The sequence below is a fragment of the Lissotriton helveticus genome, chromosome 1_1 (assembly GCF_964261635.1).
Source record: "Lissotriton helveticus chromosome 1_1, aLisHel1.1, whole genome shotgun sequence".
NCBI classification, from domain to species: Eukaryota; Metazoa; Chordata; class Amphibia; order Caudata; family Salamandridae; genus Lissotriton; species Lissotriton helveticus.
Genome location: NC_136057.1, coordinates 655,109,691 through 655,132,386, shown reverse-complemented (window position 1 = coordinate 655,132,386; position 22,696 = coordinate 655,109,691). Strand labels below are relative to the sequence as shown.

General features: G+C 45.9%; 1 protein-coding gene across 1 annotated transcript in view; it reads right to left on the bottom strand.

Annotated features, from left to right (window-relative positions):
• Positions 1–21,351: 21,351 nt before the first annotated feature.
• The window catches only part of LOC144762614 (uncharacterized), a 47,676-nt gene continuing 46,331 nt past the window's right edge, over positions 21,352–22,696 (bottom strand). Inside the window, exons 5-7 of the mRNA XM_078647845.1 lie at positions 21,945–22,023; positions 21,476–21,684; positions 21,352–21,388 (exon numbers count right to left, since the gene is read on the bottom strand). Of these exons, the coding sequence (XP_078503971.1) occupies positions 21,352–21,388; positions 21,476–21,684; positions 21,945–22,023 (325 nt within the window). The remainder of the gene's footprint in view (positions 21,389–21,475; positions 21,685–21,944; positions 22,024–22,696) is intronic.

Here is a 22,696-nt window from a genome sequence, read left to right as displayed (position 1 = left end):
GCGTTTATTTCCCCAGCCGGGGTGGCATGATGTGTTGGTTCATACAGTCGCAGACAGGGCCTGCGCTAGAATTGGTGCGTTGATCTCTGACTCCGGAGATCGATGCATGAGATTCGGCATGCGCATAATTTCTCCACACATGGGTAGGTGCTGCATCGACTTCTTCAGCGGCACAACGGCGATACGTAGAAACGGGTGCGGACTCGTCACGCTTCTTTAGTTGCATCTCTTTTCTGGTTCAACTTCCTGGCAGGAGGTGGAGACAGAATAGTGTAAGGCAGACCAGGCCTATTCAGGTGCAGGGAAATCTCCTCCCACTACTCTAAATGCAGCCCAGGTCTATTCAGCCCAGTCCTGACTCATTCAGGAAAGGTAGGACGCACATCAACCACCCAAGAGGTTGTCTGAGAGATAGCACATCCCTAGCCCCTGTCAGTCCATGGCCAGACAGTCAATCCACAAACCAGCAGAGGCACCCAGGATGGTTAAGCAAAAAAATACCCACTTTCTAAAATTAGTATTTTCAAACACTCAATATAAAAATCATATTTACTAAGCTGTATTTTTCTATCTTGTCCCAAAGGGAAGTTATAATTATAAGATGTTATAAATAAACTCCCACTCTATCCTATGGGACAGGTAGCCTTTCAATTGTGAAAAACTAAATACACTGCATTTCACTATCAGGGCATGTCACACACATCAGTACATGTTCTACCTTTCACATACACTGCACCCTGCCCACATGGGTACCTTAGGCCTACCTTAAAGGTGTCTTACATGTAGGAAAAGGGAAGGTTAGGACCTGGCAAGTGGGTGCACTTGCCAGGTTGGCATGACAGGAAAAACTGAGCACAGACACTACAGTGGCAGGTCTGAGAACCCTTTAAAAGGCACGATTGTTTGGGTGGCACTATCAGTGCTGCAGGCACACTAGTAGCATTTGATTTACAGGACCTGGGCAAAAAGAGTTCACTGTACTAGGGATTTAGTAGTAGATCAAATAAGCCAATCAGGGAAATGCAAATTCATAAACACAATTTACAAGTAGAGCATGTGCATTTAGCACTGATCAGCAGTGGTAAAGTGCCCAGAGTCATAAAACCAACAAAAACAGGGTCAAAAACAGGAGGACAAAAAGCATAAATCCACTGGAAAAGCCAGGTCTAACACTATTCCTACTCTCTCATTGTTATTGTCCTCCTATGTTGTTCCTCATCATTGAATGTAACTCTCTCTATTACAGTCCCAACCTTTCATAGGTCTCCATCCCCTTCAAGACTCTCTTTAGTTTATCTGTGTGTCACATGTTGCTTTTCCCAAGGGCCTAAAGACCTGACTTTTTAAATCTGCTGCTCCTACAAACCCTTCCTATTTGCTCTGCGTCGGGAAACCCCCTTGGGATAGCTGCACACGTTACAAATCTTAATAATAATCATAATCTGCTTTTCTCTCCTGTTCTGATGCAACTCAACACATTTACCTCTGTCTTGCCTTGATGCTAAACCTCTTTTCCCTAATCATTTTCCTATTTATTGTTCTCTTTAGCTATTCTGACAAGTGGTTGCTGATATGAATTTGTGTGCAAGTTCACTGTCACTGTGCTTGAAATTTTGTGCCTGATTAGATTGGATCAGTAAATTCTGACCTGTACATAAACCCCTTGTCATGACGAATGCTGTAAGGTAATGGCTTACAAGGACTGATCAGAATATCACCACGGGTGCATTGTCTGTACTGCACCTGGTACGACAAACAAAGACTGTTTCCCTTTTACTGGACTTTGAATCATAGATGAAAATAAAAAGACAAGGTCAGGCATACGAGAGAGATGCATACGAGAGAGACATAAAGATAAGTGATGCAGACCTCGGGTGTGACCCAGAAGAGAAAGACTTCACCCGGCATCGCAGTGAGTGCTCAGCTGTGAACACTGTGAGGATCCCCAGAAGCCCAGCTGATTGCCCTGACATGATCGGAGGCAAAAAATAACCTGCCTGAGGACCCCGGGCCATTTCAGGACAACTGAGGAAAGGCTAAATGCATTCCACCAGACCGGGAAAGAAAGATGTGGGAAAGATGCTGGCAGGATGCTTCGCCCAGCCACGCTCCAGGAGGAGTGCAGCTAGCACAGGTGTGTGACAGATTACAGAGGAAGAGGTGTGGTGCAGTAGCTATTGTGCCTGACTCCAAACCACAGGGTTCACGATTCGGTCCCGGGTGGCAGGTTAGCCACCATGTCACTCTGGGCAATAGCTCGCTTAATCTACCCGACGGCCCTCACCACCGAGACACCTCTCTGGAGGTAGCTGTGTGCTTTACAAATGCTGGTTTTCATTTCGGTGGAGCAAGCGGGAGGGAAACTCGCGTGGACTGGGTTGGGGGCTGCGATAACCTGGGGCCATATACCTCTTCCACTGAGAAAGCGAAAGAGAGAGAAACTGATTTTTGTTTGGTTATTACATCATTGGTTTATGAAGACTTGGAAACTGTTTCCATTTTCTGAGACAGTTTTTCATCCGAGTAGCCTGTATAAACTATAATAACTGGCAGTCTTTCTGTTCTAGTCCTCCTCGGAGAGAGAGGTGGTAGAATTTTGCCTAAGTTATTTAGGTTGGGTTATCCTTTTTGTTTAAATCCATACTGTCAGTGAGGCAGGCTATCTGCGTTGCCCTATAAAGGCTATCCTTTTTCTGAAAAGTGGAAAGATATCCCAAAAAAGGGCTAGGCTCAAATAGGAGAACCTGAAAAACCAAGAAAATAGACACAAAACTAGAGTCAGGAAAAACTTTATTGGTTCAAGTGGATTAGGCCTTACCTGTGTTTCTTTTTCTATCAAGGGTGCCAGCGGACAGAGTCACAGACGAACGTGTAAGAAAGAAGAGAGAAAAATTAACAACAAAGACTAAAGATAACCCTGTACTTCTATGTATAGAAATAAAGCTTCATATAGCAAATACTACCCTAGAGTACTGTGTATTGTATGCCAAGCAACAAATATAGGCAAATTTGAGCACAGACATACTTTAATACAAGATGGATACTGTAGTTCAGCAACTCGTCCAGGGACAGAGGCTTTGGAACATCCCATGTCTTCTGCAAAAGCTGGTCATGACATTTTTCGTGATGCTATAAAAATTTAACTTGAACATCTGGGCAAAGTTTCAGGGGGGTGTTTGCAGCTAACTTCTGGAATAGCTCATGGTAGAAGATCTATCCCTTTGGGACCTACTTTATCTCTACAAAAGGTCCTACGGGTAGACGATCCCTGCTCTTTCTTATTGGATTTTGAGAGAGCAGATCATGCAAGTGCTTGGACTATCAAGAGATGGCCCTTCTATTTGGCCCCGTTATTGACAGGCAAAGTCCAAGCTGCTTACCAGACTGGCAATGCTGGGGGAGATACCCCATATGAGGACATAGAAAAACTCATCTTTGACGGATTCAGAGTTGACGAAGAAACCTACAGAATCAGGTTTAGAAACGAAAGAGTAACCCAATATTATGTTGTTTAGATTGAATAGTGGGGCCAACAAATGGTATAAGCCACAAGAGGCAAGTAAAGAAGAGACCATGAACAAAATATACCTGGAGCAGTTTTTGGAGGGGCATCTAATTTATACACAGAAATAGCTCTACCAACATTTGGGGTTAACCGAACAGCAGGAGGTAGAGATGGCTACAAACTCTTCAAGACTACAGCAGTGGTTTCATCAGCAAGATACCCAGAAAGGACATAAATTCACCTACCCAGGATTCACTCATAGAAATGATAAAAAGACGCCAAGATACTTAGTAGAAGTAACCTAACCCCTGCCCTTGAGAGCAGAGTCGTCAACCGATAATAGGCCCCAGTATTTTGAATGTGGAGAATGGGGCCACATTGCCAGGTTTTACAATAAAAATGAAACCAGATGAAGAACCTATGGAAGTGATGTACATTCCCCAGACCATTCCATAATACCCAGATGGCGGGATCCTGCTATTATGTGAGTCTCCGGATAAACCAGAAATGGTTCACTGCCCTGGTAGATTTTTGATTTAGGCAATCTTTGGTTAAAGGGGAATTAGAACTCCCCTGTCAAATACTCCCGTGTTGATTTGTGGGTATTTGGTGTGTACATGAGCACATCAAAACATACCCAGAAGCCCTGAACATTGTAAACAATACTGAGGGGCAAAAGACTGAAATCAAAGTAGAGGTCCTCAGGGATCTCCCTGAAGATATCATCTTAGGAATTGACAATCTTCTCTTCCTCAAGATGTTTCTAAAGTCGCTGGAGACAAAAGATGAAGGGTCTTTGGGGATAACCACACAGGGAAAGAAGAGGCAAGATACCCCAAAGCCCTGGCCAATAGATCACAACTTCAAAATTACCCAAATAAATCGCTCTACCCTGCAACATGCCTGGTAAAGCACCAAACAAAGTGTCCACACTTCCAGATTAGGAAGGGACTTTTATATTTTACAGTGGGAATAATTGATTCCCCAGAACTACCAGAACAGATAAAGGAAGGGACTTTTATATCTTATAGCGGGAATAATTGATTCCCCAGAACTACCAGAACAGATAAAGTTCTATGTACATGCCTATATTTTAGCTGGCCATACGGGCTTTGAGAAGACCACTCACGCTATTGTGTGGCACATTTATTGTCTTGGAATAATGGCACAAATCTAAAGCTAATGTCAAGATTGTGAGATATGTCAAAAGAAAAATCCACATAGTTCCCTTCAGGTTCTTCTACAACCTATGCCTATTATTGGAAAACCCTGTGAGAGCGTAGGGATGGATTCCATTGGACCCGTGCCCAAATCATTAAATGATACCAGTATGTTCTAGTGATGGTTGATTATGCCACTAGATACCTGGAAGCCATACCCTTTAGTTCTCCCAAACCCAGGACAATAACCTAGCATCTGATAGAGGTATTTTCTTGTATGTGGTTACCTAATGAAATCCTAACAGAACATTGTACCCCTTTTGTATCTCAATTAATGAAAAAAATCTTCAAACAGTTAGACATCCACCATGTGAGGACATTGGTTTACCGTCCTCTAACTGATGGGTTAATTTAGAGATACAATAGGTCTCTCAAACTCACCCTGAAGTAGATGTTGTCTGGAGAAGGGAAGAATTGTGATCAGTTGTCATTCCCTGGCTCTGTTTGTGTTTCAGGGACATACACAGAGTATCATGGGATACTCTACCTTATTGGAAATCACAACCAGAAGCTACCAGGCTTGCCTTAACCAAACATATGCCAATGATAAAGAAGGAGATATTCTATTAGACCACACTAATCAGCTAAAGACATGCATAGTAAAATTACGAGACCTTGCCATGTCAATATTGAGAAAAGACAAAGACTGTTGCAGGGATTCTGCGCAAACACAGAATAATGCATAGGATTATGGGACCTTAGTATGTAGGGACTGAGTTATCCTACCACATTAGCATCCATGAGCCCAGGACCAACTAGTTATAGTGCCTCACTTGACCTCCTACTCATTCATAGAGGAAAAAGCAATTAGGCACCCCAGAACACAACACTCCTGACTCTCTCAGGAATTGCCGTTGCAAGACACATCCTTTCGCTTACACTCTTATACTCGTCTACAATAAGATCTGACAGAGACATGTACAAGTTTAAAATATGTATTTTAACTAACATGCTCTAGTATACAGTACACATGCCACAATAAGCAGAAAAATGCACAACACAAATACAGTCAGCAGAGCAAGTAGTCATGTAAATCATTAAAGAAGCTGTCATAATGAAAGACAGTGTAGTCTAACCTCCCTCCTCTTATATAGAAACAGGATAATTATATATTAGAAGATCTCAGTGCGTTATCTGCAGGCCCTGTACCTCAGTCTATAGATGGTAGATTTACAACATAGGTACTGTCATGCTCTACCTTTCCAAGTGTGTGCTACCTATCTGTGTATTCCAATGAGAGCAAAGTACGTATTCTCAAACAACAGCTGCATCTGTATGTTTTGTCTAGGTGCTAGCGCATGAACAAAACAAAATTGTTGTTTGACCTTGTTCACAATGTGCAGACTGAATCCCATGAACCTGCAAAGAATGAAAACAACTGCAGGTTCTTGTGTGAAAATGTCAAAAGAGACATATGCAAAACTAACATGTGTAGTAACGTGCGCACAGCAGTGGCAGTCTGCAGCATGCTCATGCTAACATAGGGAAGACGACAGTGTCCCAATGGGCCATGTGACAAGATGTCTAAAATATCCCTATGATAAAAGGAAGAGGTGGACAGAATACCAAGTTGAGGACTGGGGCCTAGTTCTTTTTTGCAGTTCTGAGAAAAAAATGAAGGGCGAATAATAGGGTCCCTTTAGGATAACCCAAAGAATTGGTGAGGTCACCTATAAATGGAAGGATTCCCCAACTAAGGAACAAATCTATTACATAAATCTTTTTAAGAAATGGTTAGGACCCGATCCCAAAAATTTACTTGGCTCCAGTAGGGATGACTCCTAACAAGTTGGACTGTCTTCCCATCAGATAGATTATTTACCTGATACCCAGAAGATAAGTTAGACCAGTTGCACTCCTTATTTTCATATCTCCCATGGAGGACACATTTAGCAGTACACTCCATTCCCACCAAAGAGGGAGTAGTAGTAAACAGAGACCTTACAGCATTCCGGCCGCCTGAAGAGAAGATCTTCAGAATGAAGTAGAACAGATGTTGAAGATGGGGTTTATAGAGCTTTCTACGAGTAACTGGTCTTCCCCAATAGTACTGGTACCCAAACCTGATGGAAGCATCCGCTTATGCATTGACTTTAGAGCTGTTAACAACATGTCAATGGTTACCCATTAGCCTGCATAGACAAATTTATCAAGAAACTAGAAAAAGCATGGTTCATTACTACCATCCATCTTACATAAGGTTACTGGCACGTACCGCCAAGGCCTAAGGACTGTGAAAAATCTGCCTTTTCTCCCCCTATGAATTGTTTCAATTTACTGTTCTTCCATTTGTGTTGCATGGTGCCCCTGCAAACTTTCGATGGTCCATGAATCTTTTCTGAAACAATCACCATGAATACTCCTCTGATTACTTAGATGACATTATCATATTTAGCACAACATGGGAGGAACACCTTGTATACCTCCAAGTAGTTCTCTGGGAGCTAGAAAAGGCTAACTTACAGATCAAAACAAAGAAATCCTGGGTTGACTATAGCAAGGTGCAATACTTGGGCTTTGTTTTAGGAAATGGGTATTGTGCTCAAATTGAGAAAGTTAGGGTAATTACTGAGACACCTTTTCCCTGAAGCAAGAGAGAGAGGTTAGTGTATTCCTTGGCCTATTGGTGGATTCCAGCAGATGTATTCCTCACTACTCAAACATAACTGGCCCTTTAACTGATTTTCTCAAAAAGAACACAGTAGTAGAGAATTACAGCAACCATCTACTGGGGTTCTGTAGGTCTTCAGGTGACTAAAACAGGCCATAACTTCTAGCCCGGTATTGAACTTGCCCAATTTTTTAAACCTTTATTGTCCAAACTGACACCTCAGATATAGGCATAGGCGCAGTCATGTAACAATGCAATGATGAGGGAGTGGAGTTACGTGTCTTGTTCATCAGTTGTAAGCTGTTTCCCAGAGAACAAGCTTATGCATTTATTGCGAAAGAGTGTCTGACCATCAAACTGGCCATTGACAAGCTACAGTATTACCTCAAGGGACGCCCCTTTGTTCTCTATACCAATCAAGCACTACTAACCAGGATGAGTAAAAATAAGAGTAATAATCCCCTGAGCTGAGGTAGTTCCCCTACCTTCAACCCTTCCAATTTGAGATGCATCAGTGAAAAGGAAAAGATCAATGTAACACAGATTTCTTTCCCATTTTCCTATTTTCCCCGATCAGAGAAAACCTGGGTTGGGGATGTGTCATGACAAGGGGTGTGCAGGAGAGGTTAATGAGGAGTTACCGGAATATCCCCACTGGTCACTTGTCCGCACTGCACCTGGAATGATAAACATAGACACAGTTTTCATCTTACTGGCTTTTAAACCAGAGATGGAAATAAAAGAAGGACAAGGTCAGTCATATGAGAGAGACATAAAGGGAAATGATGCAGACCTCAGGTATGAGACCCAGAAGGAAGAGATTTCATTCAGCGTCGGAGATGAGCGCTCATGCGAGAACACTGTGGTGAACCCCAGAAGTCCAGTGCCCTAAACCCACCGGCGGACCATGGTTACAGGATGACCAACAAGAGGCTGAGCGTATTCCACTGGTCCTGGGTAGAAGCCAGTGGGACACTTCTCTCTGCCGCGCTCCAAGAGCAGTGTGGCTAGCACAAGTGCTGGACCGATTACAGTCCTAGTAGGGGAGGTAGGAGGGAACCACAGGTGGACTAGGCTGGGAGCTGTGATAGCCTTGGGCCATATCACTCTCCCACTAGAGTGTTGCTTTTGAGAAAGTCAGTAAGAGAGAGTGAAAGAGAGAGATTTGGATTTTATTTTATTGGTATATGCACTCTTGGAAACTGCTTCCATATTTCCATGTTTTCCACCCGAGGAACCCATATAAAATACAATTGCTGGCAGTCGTTATGTTCTAGACCTTCTCAGAGAGAGAGCGAGGAGATATAATTTTGCCTAGTTCTTTTAGGGTGGGTTACCCTTTTTTAAATCTATATTTTCCGTGAGGTCTGGGATGTTGATCTTGGCCCTCTTTGCAGGGTCATCCCTAAACTTTTTGCCTTTCTCCTAGTCTTTCTTTCTGACATGGTGTTGGTGGTTTTAGGACTCTAGGCACTTTAGCACTGCTGTCCAGTGTAAAGTGGGTGTGCTCTCTATGTTAAATATGGTAAGATTGGTCTACACCTGTTTGGCCTATTTAATTTACCTGTCAGTCCCTTGTAAAGTGGTATCCCATATACCCAGGGCTGGTAAATTAACTGCTACTGATGAGCTTACAGCGCTGATTCAGCCACCCACCGAAGTAGCCTTTCAAAACTTTCCCAGGCCTCTGCCATTGCAGGGCCTGTGGTCGCAGTGTTACTGCCGCTGTGACGTGGCACCTACAGTGTGTGCCATGTCCATGACCCCCCTTTTATTACATGTCACCCTAAGGTAGGCCTTAGCTAGCCCTAAGGGCAGGGTGCATTGTAGGAAAAAGATAGGACATGTATTTTAAGTGTGTGACATGTTCTGGCAGTGACAAAGAGCCATTTTGGTTTCTCACTACTGTGGGGATGTCCTCCCATAGGAATGGATTGGGGATTCCTGGATACGTTTTTCAGTGGTAATTCCTGATATGAGAGGAGCAGCGTGGTCACCTTTGATATGTTTGAAATAGTAAATTATTTATTTATTTTTATTTATTCAATTTATAGAGCGCACTATCACCTTGCAGGCATCCTGGCGCTAAGCAGCTCAAAGGCAGAGGTGATACAGAGAACAGCGACCGGTCAGCTAATTCTTGGGGAATAGACAGGTTTTTACGCGCCTCCTGAAGGGGAGAAGTTCCCTGATTTGCCTGATCTCCCAGGGAAGACTGTTCCACAGTCTAGCTGCTGCCACTCCGAAGGATCTACCCCCTGACCTGACTTTCCTAAATCTAGGCACCTTCACCAGTCTAGCCGAAGACGAGCGGAGCGGTCTAGAAGGGGTGTACCAATCAAATTTTATACGCAAGATCATAGGACCAATCCCATGAAGGGCTTTAAAGACCAGGCAAAGAGATTTAAAATGCACTCTCTGTCTCAATGGGAGCCAGTGAAGTTTTGCCAGAGCTGCCGAAGCGGAGGACCTTCTAGGCAGCCCTAAAAGTAGCCTGGCTGCTGCTGACTGGATCCTTTGTAGTCTATCCAACAGGAAGTTGGGGGAATCCAGCAGGAGGGCGTTGCAGTTGTCAAGCCTACTGAGGATGGTAGATCTTGCCACTTGAGCGCGCGCCTGAGAAGGTAGTAACGGGAAAATTTAACGAGGGACCTAATAATCGCGAAACAGGAAGCTGTTGTTTTTGTCACCTGGGCTTCCAAGGTAAGCTTGCTATCAAACATGATACCCAGATTACGGACAGTTTTTTGCGGCCGGACTGAGGTAATAAATCCTGGATGCCAGAAATTGCCAGGCAGGAGATAAGGGATCCTTTTGCAGCACACACAATCACCTCTGTCTTGCCTGTGTTAAATTATAAGGAGTTGACCTGGAGCCAGCAGGCAGTGTCCTGCAGGCAATTGTGAAATGCCCCCACAGACGTTGAGTCCTCACCATCAAAGGAAAGGATCATCTGAGTATCGTCTGCGTAATTCACAATATCAATATTATGAGACTTAATGACCGCAATCAGAGGTTTTAAGTAAATATTAAATAAAATAGGACTGATTACCGATCCCTGAGGTACATCATGCAACGCAGTAGAAAAGGCGGATTGGAACGGAGGAAGGGACACTGCCTGCTGTCTATCCTGCAAAAAAGAGCAAAACCAACTTAGGGCACAGCCTCTCACCCCGGCCTCACTAAGTCTCTCTAATAGGATTTCGTGGTTTACCGTATCAAAGGCGGCAGACAGGTCGAGCAGGATCAGAGCTGCTGCCTGCCCCCTGTCTGCCCGCCTCTGAAGCTCGTCCATAACGGTAACCAAGGCAGTCTCCGTCCCATGAGCCGGCCTAAAGCCAAACTGAGCCTCTTCTAGCCAATTGTGTTTTTCTAGGTGCGTGGAAAGTATGATGGCAATAACACGTTCCACAATGTTAGATGGGAACGTCAGTAGGGAAATTGGTCTGTAGTTTATGGAACATTCAGGGTCAAGAGATATTTTTTTCAATAAAGGGGACACTAGGGCTTGTTTCCATTGTCTGGGAACTACACCACTCACTAGAGACTGATTACAGATCAGGCAAAGGGTGGGGAAGAGTTCATCCTCATACTCCTTCCAGATCTTATGTGGTACTGGATCCTAGGGTGAACCGGAGGAGATACCCTGTGTCAGGCGACTGAAGTCCTCCACCGATAACGGCAAGAACTCCGACAGAGTTTCAGAGTCCTGCCATCCCTGGCCGTTATCCACCCCCTTCGACTCCTCCCTCGCAGGGGCACTCATTCTCCTAACCTCAGAGCCGGTATTCCCGGCTGCCAGCTGACTACATGCAGGATCATCAATAATCCGCTGGATCTTTTCCTGGAAGAAGCTAGCCAAGTCCTTATAACGTTCTTGAGAAGGAGCTATTTCATTCCTGGAGCAGTCAGGGCTGGTGAGACTGTTCAGAATATTAAAGATGCATCTGGAACTATTAGATGCGTTACAAATTGTGGAGGTGAAATAGTCATCTTTGGCCCTTCTGTTCTCATTTTAATACTCTACTATTTTTTGTTTCCACAGCAGCTTGTCTGTCTCCTTATACCCCCGCCTCCATCTCCTCTCAGCCTGTTTGCACGCGAGTTTCAGTTTTTTTAATACGGTATTAAACTAAGGGGCAGAAACTTTACCTTTGCCTCTATGTTTTTTTAAAAGGGGCACAGGAGTCCAAGATCGAAGTGATCCTTAGACACAGTGAGGCATAGTTCTCCTCAACCAACTTATCAGGGGAGAAACTTTCAGTGACTGTGAACATAGAACCACCGCTCCTTAGGCGTACAAGAGCCTTCCAGTTTCCATTAATGTATTCAGTCGCCGAACGCAGGGCCTGGGTTTGAGTGGTCTTAGATGTGACAGAGAATTTCACCAGAAAGTGGTCCGTCCAGTCCATTGTTAAGATTTCACTAATATGCAGAAGATGGTAGGTAGGTCAAGGAGGTGGCCGACCTTATGGGTGGCCTTATAGACCTGCTGATAAAGGCCAAGACCTTCGCAGGATTGGAGCAGGTTGTGAAGGCCTAAGTCAAGAGAGCCATTACACCACAAGTTGAAGTTCCCCAGGAGAATCAACCTATGGTGGGTGGCCGCCAGGATGGTAAGGGTGTCAAGCAATGAGTGTTGTTGCTGAACGCTAAAAGCCCCGGGAGGCCTGCAGCAGATAATCCCTGTGCAAACGAGGCCCAACTCATTTTTTATAGTCACGCCAAGTAGTTCCAGGCCGATAACCGCATCAATGTTAAAGACCCCAATCTTCCAGGAGTCTCTGTAGATAATTCCAACCCCGCCCCCCCTTCCGTTAGACCTGGGTTGGTGAAAAATGTTATATATAGTGGAGAAGCGTGGCTCAGTGGTTAGAGGCGGCAGACCTGGAAGCTGAGATCAGCCGTGGACCATGGTTCGATTCCCCGCCTCGGCGGGTCTCGGGCTCAAAAATTCCACGGACTCGATAATTCTCGTTCCGGTGCCTACTCAACTCACAGGGTCACACTCTGCGACTCTGGGCAATAGCTTGCTTAATCTCCACTACGGCCCCTCGCGGCGGGATGCCTGGCTTTCACCTTGTGGACACCCTGCCGGGGTATCTCACAGGGGAATACCAGGACGGGTTCCCTAAGCAAGCGCCGAGATGCCTACGGGTAGTCGTGCGCTATACAAGAGTGTAATCAATCAATAACCTGGTGGACAAGCCCAACCCAGGTTGACCTCGCAGTCGGGGCTGGTTCAGGTTTCAATCATAAACAAAACATCGAGCTCGTGCAGTTGCACAAGCAACTGGATTTCGACACTGTGTTTAGGCAGAGACCTTACATTGAGGAGCCCACACATCAGCAGGCCTTCATTAAGGAAATCTCCTAAGGGAGAAGCTGAGTCAGAGTCAGTAATAATAAATGCTACGCAATGGTGTGCGCAGATTTATTATAACTATTTTAGAAATGCCACTTTTAGAAGCTCCGTCCATCACCACCCCTTTTGTACTGCTGTGGCTGCCATAAGTGTGACAGGGTATGCTCAGACGTGAGTCCCTTGCTCACTTTGCCACTGGATTCAAGCAAGCCGGGCTGAAGACGGCTGTAATGCCAGAAACCGGTCCTCGGAAGCTTGTTTCCGGTCTAGGGAAGGCATGGCTTGGCAGTTCGGGCTGGACTGTTCCCATGAGGCACAGGGTCAGACTGATTTGCATATAGCCATGTCTGAACTGGGGTGACAGAGTGGGCTAAAGAACGGTGATGTATCAAACCCAGATCTTTTGACTGGGTGTGAGTGCTTGATTGGTTCAGATGGTCCGTCCATCACCACCCCCTTTTGTACCACTTTTAGAAGTTGGCATTTCTGTGTGCTATGGGTCTGCCTGCCTGATGTTAATTGCATGTCTGGCTTTTGAGTGACAGGGGCTGGTGAGGTGTGTGGGGCTGCAGGAGGGGCAGGGTGAGTCAGCACTGGGCCGAAAGGTACATATGCATTTGGAGTGGTGGGAGGAGAAGTCCCTGGTCCCTGAATAGGATTCTGCCTGCCTTGTACAATGCTGGCTCTGCCCCCTGTGGTGTGTTTGATCACCGAGCCCCCACCTGACAAAAGGGAAGAGGAGCCTGGTAAACAGAGTGCTCCAATTCCCCCCTGAACCAGTTTAGGCTGGTTCCCCCAAACCCTGTGCTGCAGACAAAGAGAAAATGTCATAAAAATATAGGGGCTGTGACCCCATGAGTGTTGTTCCTGTGCTTCTTCTGACGCTGGGGGCTGATGCTGCTGGGCTCCAGGAGGAACCGCCATGAGGGCCTGCCTCCTTGCTAGAGGGCCCTGTGTACTGGCCTGCCTGAGCCCAGCCTTGTGCCCCCTGAACTTTACCCAGGACCTAGCACCTCGTGTAGCGCTTCTATGGTGGATTTGCAGCCCTGGGCTGTGACCTGGAGCTTCCCCTGCACAGCGTGGGGAGCGGTGGTGCCCACCCTGCGTTTTTGCCTGGTTCTAGCGGGAGACCACCCCACTGTTTGGTGCCGCCGTGAAGAGTGGCTGCCCACCCTGCGTTTGTGCGTGTCTCTGGGCGGGAGCTCACCCCACCTTTATGCTGTTGCAGGAGCCTACCCCTTGGATTGATGCTTAAAAACCAAGCAGGAGCCCACCCCGCATTGGTGCCTTTAGAGCGGGTGCCCACCCCTCATTGTGTGCTTCGCGGGAGCCCACGCGCACTTTGAAATTTCTTTAAGAGCCGACGCTACAGGAGTGATCCGGAAGCCAGGCGGCCGTGCCTTGTTGTGGGCTGGTCTGTGAACCAAAAGCAGGAAGTCCGGAGCCTCGCGGGCTCAGCATCGAAGTCCCGGGTCCCAAGAGGGGGCCCAGGTGAAGTGAGGAGAGGCCCAGAGCAGAGGACGGCAGGCGAGCAGATACTGGATGTTCAGCGGGCTCCCATGTCTGGAGAGAGCCCCGAAGAGAGGGAGAGGTGGTGCCCGGCCGGAGCTTTCAGGTCTCCCAGTACAGAGAGACTTTCCCCCCATGAGTGGAGAGCCCCAGTGAGTGGGGGCTCAGATTGGGCCCTGTCCCTGTTGGCCTCCGGCCATGTGGGAGCAGAGTGGTGTTTAGGAGTCGACCCACCGGATTTAAAGAAATACCGACCCATCTGCCTCCTGCCCTTCGACGCCAAAGTCTCAGAAAGAATCGTCAAGTCCCAGCTGAACACGATCATCGAAGAAAACTGCTTCCTGGACCCGTCCCAATCCAGCTTCCGGAGCAACCACAGCACCGAGACGGCCATGATCGCCGCCACTGATGACATCCGCATGCTACTAGATCAGGGAGACGCCGCAGCCCTCATCCTCCTGGACTTATCTGCAGCTTTCAACACCGTTTCACACTGCACCCCAACCATCAGACTAACTCCACACCGCCGGGATCCATGGCAACGCCCTCAAATGGATCCGCTCCTTCCTCTCCGGAAGAACTCAGAAAATCAGACTCCCTCCCAATCTCTCCGAACCGACAGACATCATCTGCGGAGTTCCCCAGGGTTCCTCGCTGAGCCCCACCCTCTTCAACATCTACATGGCACCCCTCGCCAACATCGTCAGGAAACACGGACTTATCATATGCTACGCCGACGACACTCAACTCATCCTCTCCCTCACCAGGAACTCAGAAGACACCAGACTCCAGGAGGCAATGAAGGACGTCGCATCGTGGATGAAGGACAGCTGCCTCAAACTCAACTCTGACAAAACCAAAGTCCTCATCTTCGGCACCCGCCCCTCCGCCTGGAGCAACGCATGGTGACCATCAGCCCTCGGTCCGTCCCCCACCCCTACGGACCACGCAAGAAACCGTGGCGTAATCCTGGACTCCTCCCTCTCCATGAATCGCCAAATCAACGCCGTCTCCTCCACCAGTTTCAATTGCCTCCAGATCCTGCGTAAGACTTTCAAATGGATCCCACCCAACTGCAGAAAGACGGTCACCCACGCCCTCATCGCTAGCAGGCTTGACTACGGAAATGCCCTCTATGCAGGAATCAACAAATCATCCAGAACGCTGCCGCAAGGCTCATACTAGGAACACCACACCACAAGCACATGACCCCGCTCCTGCGCAGACTCCACTGGCTCCCCGTCGAGAAGAGAGTCACTTACAAACTACTCACAAATGCCTACAAATCACTCAACAACATCGGGCCCAAGTACTCAAGGACAGATTGAGTTTCCACTCACCAGTGAGGAATCTCCGCTCGGCCGACCTCGCACTGGCAGAAGTCTCCCGCATCCGCCGTAGCAAATCCGGAGGCAGGGCCTTTTCCTACACCGCGGCCACGGCCTGGAACTCTCTCCCGTTGGAAATACGACGTACACCAACCCTGCCGGCATTCAGGAGTGCACTCAAGACTTGGCTTTTAAACTGACCTGAGCTGACCTACCCCCCTCTCCTCAGTGCCTTGAGACCCTCACGGTGAGTAGTGCGCTCTACCAACACCTGATTGATTGTTTAATTGAGTGCCGGATTGGGGCTCCAAGGGCACAGTGGTGCCCAGGCTAAGTCTGCATTAAACTGCCCCGCTTGACAGAGGACAGCTGCAACGTTGGGGGGAATCTTGGCTCCACCGAGGCACATTGTCGGTGTCTGGAGCCGCGTTGGTGCTGCCAGGTGGCCCGTAGTGCCAGTGCTTGTTTTGTTTCCTTAGCTGCGCCGCCGTAGCGGGCAGCTGAAATGTGGGGCAAAGTTTTATTTTCCAAGTCTCAGAGTGGGGCTCAGTAGTGCCAGTGCCCTTTTCGGTTTGGGGCCTTTTGTTTTTAATGAGAAGAAAGGAGTGAGATACACTCCCACGCATCTGCGCAATTGCGCGCTTAGCTTACACAGCCAGGGGCAGTTTAGCACCCTGACATTTCTAGACAGAGGGCATTTTGAGCCCCAGAGTGAGGCCAGTTAGCCTGGGGTCATTGCAGATACCTGTGTGTTGATAGGGCGCAAGGCCCTAAGGTAATGCCTGCAGCGGTGGCATCATGTGGTTAGGCTTATATGACGATTGCATATATGCTTTATGCCTAATGTGATTGCGTTATGTGATTTATGCTTGTGATGCCTATGACATAATGTGTTTATGTTTAGGATGTTTAGACGTAATGTGATTTATGCTGGTAAGACCTATTGCGTAATGTGTTTATGCTAATGAGGTTTGGGCCTAATGTGATCTATTGCCTAATGTCATGCTATGATATTTCAGGATGGTGTCTAATGCTAATGTGATAATGCTTAGGTCATTATTTTACCAGTAATATCTGGATGTGGTTTGAATTTACTCACCTGTTCTCATGGTTCTGACCGTGGCCCGATTGGCCTGGTCCTGTATATAATCCCCTGTGATTATTGCCCTTGCCAGTTGGCACAGTGTAAATGTGTGACTATGTTTCTAATGTGTTTATGATAATACAAAGGCTATTTTTGATGTAACCTGATGTGGAGTTTCTTTTGTGTTGTACCTAGTGTGTTGCTGCTGTGTGTGTGTGTGTGTGTATGTGTGTTGTACAAACGCTTTATACATTGCCTCTGGGATAAGCCGGACTGCTCGTACCGAGCAACCAAGGGGGTGAGCAGGGGTTATCTTCAGCTTGTAACTCCCTTGCCCTGGCTAGAGTGGTGGTTTTGGTCTGGCTTAGGCGCAAGCCCTAGCAAACCAGATATCCCATTTCTAAAACGGGTCATATGTGATCTCCTATTAAGGCTAACTCCTTTCTGAGAAGTGTAAAGGTGTCCCAAAGGGAGGGGGGGATGACTCAAAATAAGGTAACCTGAAAGAAAGCAGACACTATATCAGCATCAGGAAAGACTTTATTTATTCAAATGGAATAGGACTTACTTGTGTTTCTCCTTCTATTGAGGGTGCTGGCGGGTAGAGCCTCAGACGAACCTGTGAGAGAGAAGAAGAGAAAAGAATTAACAACAAAGACTTAGGAAAACCCTGTAATCCTAAGTACAGAAACAAAACTACATAGATCAAATACTACCACAGAAGTCTGCGTGTTCTGTGCCAAAAGACACCCCTGTTTATGCATGGGTTGAAATGGTTTAACACATCAAATAATTATCGGATGCGTTAAATTACTCAACCTTCATTACATTTCGGCAGGTCAAACCTGTTGAAAGTTAACAGTGGAAATTGTACTGTATTTACCTTACTATGGTGTTTGCTTGCTTTCCAACATAAAACAACACAATGCGAGTCACCCAAAACCACCTTACATGCATCCTCTTATCGACCGTGGAGCAAACTCAGTTTGGAACACTAAGAAACACAACAAACATCTAATACAGATCTAGACACAATAAGTTCTATTTAACAACTTTATGAGTCACTACAGGAAGCTTCTAATATCCTTATACCACTAAAAACTACAAAACAGAACAAAAGAAAACAGGTACTATGGAGAAGTATAGAGATAAAAGAGATAAAACATCAAATCAGAAAGCTGCAATGTGCCTGACTCAAAACAAACACCAATCAAGACAAACTTTGCCTAGAGAAACTTAACAGATTATACAAGTCTACTATCAAACAAGCTAACAAAGGGAATTTTGTAAACCAAATTGCCTAGAAGGGGCTCATCCTATTACTCGAGTTTTCGCAGACAAACTGGCAAATCATTACACGGCCAAAGTAGACAAGTTTGACTCATATTTAAAACAAAGCACCAGCACTGACCGTTTCCTAACTCAAAAATCCAAAAATACTTTAACCCAGCCTCTCTGTTCCTTCCGACAAATTTCCAACGATGAATTTATGGACCTGGTCAAAGCAAGCAGGCTTGCCGGCAGCCCTTCCGGGCCAGTGTCTACGACAAACCTTCAAGACAATTCTTCTAACAACCTCTGCTGCCACGCCATAAAGAAGTATCATCAACAATTCCTTAACTACTAAAAACTTCCAGATGAACTCAAAAAGTCATACATACACCAATTACTGAGGAAAACAAACCTGGACCCACTGAACCGCGACAACTACAGACCGATTACAAATGAACATTTCCTAGGCAAACTGATAGAAAGAGCAGCATTCGCCCAGATGTCTCAATTCATTGAAAATAATGCCATACTTTCTGACTTTCAAATGAGATTCTGCCCAGAAAGAGGCAGAGAATCTAACCTCACTGCCATCTGGGATGACTTGAAGAACACAATTGACTGCAATGGGGTTGCTGTGCTACTTCGTTTGGACCTCTCGACTGCCTTCGACATGGTTGACCATGACACTCTAAAACAAAGATTCTACGAAGCAATCATACAGGGAGCTGCTCTAGACTAAATCACATCCTTCCTTCACAACAGAACTAATGTCATCCATACCCCCCTTTCACGTCCAAACCACAATTCGCAAAAGCAGGGGTCCCTCAAGGCTCTATCATCTTGCCCATGCTTTTCAAAATCTACATGAATTTATTACCTGCACTGATCAATCAATTTCACCTCACATGCTATAACTATGCAGATGACAAGCGAATACTCCTTCAGCTGGAATGCCCGAAAGACATTGGAAACTCACCAATTTTCAGTTGTCTCAGAGCTGTGGATAAATGGATGACGTGGAGCCATTTCAAATTGAATGCTTCCAAAACAATAATACTCACATGAAAAGAAATCCAGTATTTGTAAAGCAGGCAGTTCAGTTACTCGAGGGTGTCAAGGCGCTGGGGGCCGTCGGGAAGATTAGGCAAGCATTGCCCACAGTCACATGGTGCTGGACTAACCTGCCACCAGCAATCGAACCGTCAACCCTCTGGTCCAGAGTCAGGTGCCCTGTCTGCTGCGCCACACCTCTGCCTCACAAGTGGTGATTGGAAAAATGATGAGCCTGATGATCTGGGAACACTGCCTAAAGTAGTGAAGAAAGTAAGAAAACTCTGAATGCCCATGAACTCCAAGCTATCAATGAATGCCCAAATGGACAAAATAGCAAGATCAAGCTTTGTTACTATAAAAACTTGGCGTAAAATCTTCCTCCATCTGGTATCTCCACACAAGGTTCAGGCTACCATCTCTCTTGTTCAGTCCAAATTTGATTGCGCCAATAGCCTCTACCACAGATCACCTATAATGACCATGAAAAGACATACAATGATTCAGAACTCTGCTACCAGACTACTCTTATGTATAAAGCCACAAGCTCACATCTCCTTGAAAGCCCCACATTTGATAGTGATTGCCATAAAATCCACGTTTAAGCTGCATTGTATCATCCACAAAGCGATACATGGAACAGGGCTGCTCTTCATAAGGAATAAAATCACAAAATACATTCAACAAAGGAACCTCTGCTATAGAGTGGCACCTCACCTCAAAATCCTATAGTACAAAAAGAATAATGGGAGGCACATCCTTCTTTGTTCCAGCAGCCACACTATGGAACTCTTTACCTTGGAAGTTTATTTCCTGCATTCTGTTTCAAAGACTTACTTGCGGCTGCAGTTTTCGGTGGCGGTGCAGGGCTGGTGACGAGGGGGAGCAGCTGAGGACATTGTGGCTGGTGGTGCGGCACGTTTGGGTCGGGGGTACGCGACCAATCAACCCCAGCCTCGGCCAGTCTGGAGGGAAATGAAGGGCTCATCGCCCCCCCTACCCCCGACGGCTGCCGTAAGGAGTGTGGAAAAAAAAGTAAAACAGGATTTAGGCGAGAAGATCCGGCTGGCAAAAGGAGGTGAGGAGGCGAGGAGGGTTTGACTTTGGGTGTTATCTGCAACATAGCGACAAAGAGCAAATAAAGCAGACTTAAGTAAAATTGAAGGTAATTGAAGAAGATAAGGATACGTGGACAAAGAGCAAGAAGACTTTTTTTACAGGTTGTGCAACAAGGAGTAAGGGGAGGAAAAGATGGGTAAATCTCAGAAAGACGAAAGTATTGTTGGTAAACCCAGCAAAACTGAAGTGGCGGCCCATCTTAAAGTAAAAACACATCAAGCCTTGGTGAAGAAAGCTGCACGTCAGGCTGCTAAGAATAAGGATAAGAGCAGGGGGGATAACTCCACTTACCCGGGTTTGGACACTACAGTGGAGAGTCCGGAGGATGAGCTTCCCCTCACCTCTACTTCCTTACAATGTGAAGGACAGGTTGAAGTTACAGAATCAGGGGTCGAACAGGTGAAGAACACATCAGAATTGTTGGATGCCACGGCGGTTTCAAGAAGTCCGGTTCAAGATGGCCCGAAGAAAACTACGAGAAAACAACGGATAACTGTGGGTCAGAAAAAGGAACAATTACTGTGCGTATGTGGCTATCAGGAGTGTGTATACAGTGAAAACAAACTCAAGGACAATCACCCTTTGTGAAAGTATGTCCATCAGTTACGAATTCTGTACCTCCCAGTACATCATTTGGTCTACTCCACAGTAGGTAGTCCTTCTAGTGCCTCCACAGAGGGTAGTTGTTAGGTAACGATGTCTGGTGATTGTTGGTTTGGTCGTAACTTAGAGCAGTGCAATAGTGATAAGTGAAAATTAAATATGTGTTCATCTAAAATTTGGATAATGCAAGCAATGTAACTTTATTCTGGAGACAAGCACATCCAATGTTAAAATCAATCAAGTGCAAAAATGAGGTCATATGGTTCAAACAAATAACCACTGACTGGGTAGTTTGGTCGACATGTTTCTGCGGACGACTAGAGGTCACTCTGTGCCTGCCGCTTCCTCAGGACCCATTCACTATTTTTGCTACTGCTTAAACGTGATGTACAAAAAATTATATATACGAAAAGGAACATACATGAACAGAAATATTACATTTCACCTGTTCATCTCTGGTTTTCTTCCTGGACAGTGTCAAAGAGCCCCAGATTATAGCCGCCACATTACAAACACATAGACAAGAAAGAGAAAAGGAAAAATATGGATAACACACCTTCATTAGTATGAGCTACCACATTGCTTTCATTAAGCACTTCGCACACAGGTATAATAACCCTTTTGTGTCTCCCATCTGAAACTTAAACATGGGCTCACCTTATTTTTAAGGAGAGAAAGCCTCGCCTCACCTGGAAAACAGCTCAGGAATACGGAGCACCGCTCTGTAGTACAGAGAGAAAAAGTAGAAAAAATATATACAGATAGTAGTGAACATCAGCCCTAAGAAAACTACCCCAAAATCCCTATACCTGCAATCCTCCTCCTTGATTTCAGGTATAGTCTCCAAGCCGTCTAATGTTTCATTTCCAGACGTAGGACAGGTCTCAACAGCATTAATATCTTCCAGAGACTCGGGATTAATTCTGAAATGAACTGTCCGGGGGTTCAGCAGCAGCAGACGGACCAGATTCAAGCACAGTTTCAAATACAAGTTTCGGTAACACCTCTCATAGCCTCCCTGAATGATGCAGCAGAAAATTGAATATCTAATCTGGATTCCCCTTCAGTGCAAGATATAGCCGATAAAAGCAGGGAGACCATGACAGAGACTTCAGTGAATCTGGTGGCATTACAACCAGTGGTATTACAACCCCTTATAGCTTCAAAAACTTCAGATAAGACCTCAAGAAGACTACCACCAGAGGCCCCATCGGTCTTATTAATTCCATCGGTACAGCTGGAATCCAAGGGGGGAAGTAAGAGTGTTAACACCGATACCTTGTTTGAAAACTCCAGCCAAAGTTTAGAAACCGAGGGGAGGTACCAGCTAGACATCTGGGATATGCTGAATTTGATCCTAGAAGAAATACAGGAAATGAAAAAAGCACAGCAAGTGCAGATCGTTGCCCTGCATTTGAGATTGGAAAAGTTCGAAGAAACAATGTCTGGGATGCTGAGTAGACTACAGGAGGCTGAGGCTAGAATTTCCGTGTTAGAGGACCAAATGAATATGGCTATGGGTGAGGCCAAAAAGGCGGCAAATAGAAGAATTTTCTTGGGAATAAATTGGAGGAACTCCAGTAACATTCGTGGAGTCTCTGAAGGTATAGAAGGTTCCCATCCTCTTCAGTGGGTCAACTCATTTATTCAATAGAATGTACTGCCAGAGTTCGAGGGCGACCTCACTATCACAAGGGCTCTACGAGTTCCTGCCCAGCGCTTTCCCAATTCTACCATTCCCAGGACTATCTTGCTGAATTTTGCGGATTTCCGGATCAAGGAGAGGATTCTGTCAAAATCCATTCAGCAGAGACAGTTCTCTGTGACAGAGACAAGCAAATGTCATATATTTTCGGACATGACTGCCGCTGCTGCACGGAGGAGGAAAGAATTTGTTAAAATTCTCCATTTATTTACATCTCATGGTGCACAAGCTTCAATTGCTCAGCAGTCCAAGCTGAGAGTTTTGGTGAGAGGGAAATTTTTGTTTTCAGATCTAGAAGAAGCACAATCCATCTTGAAGGAGATCT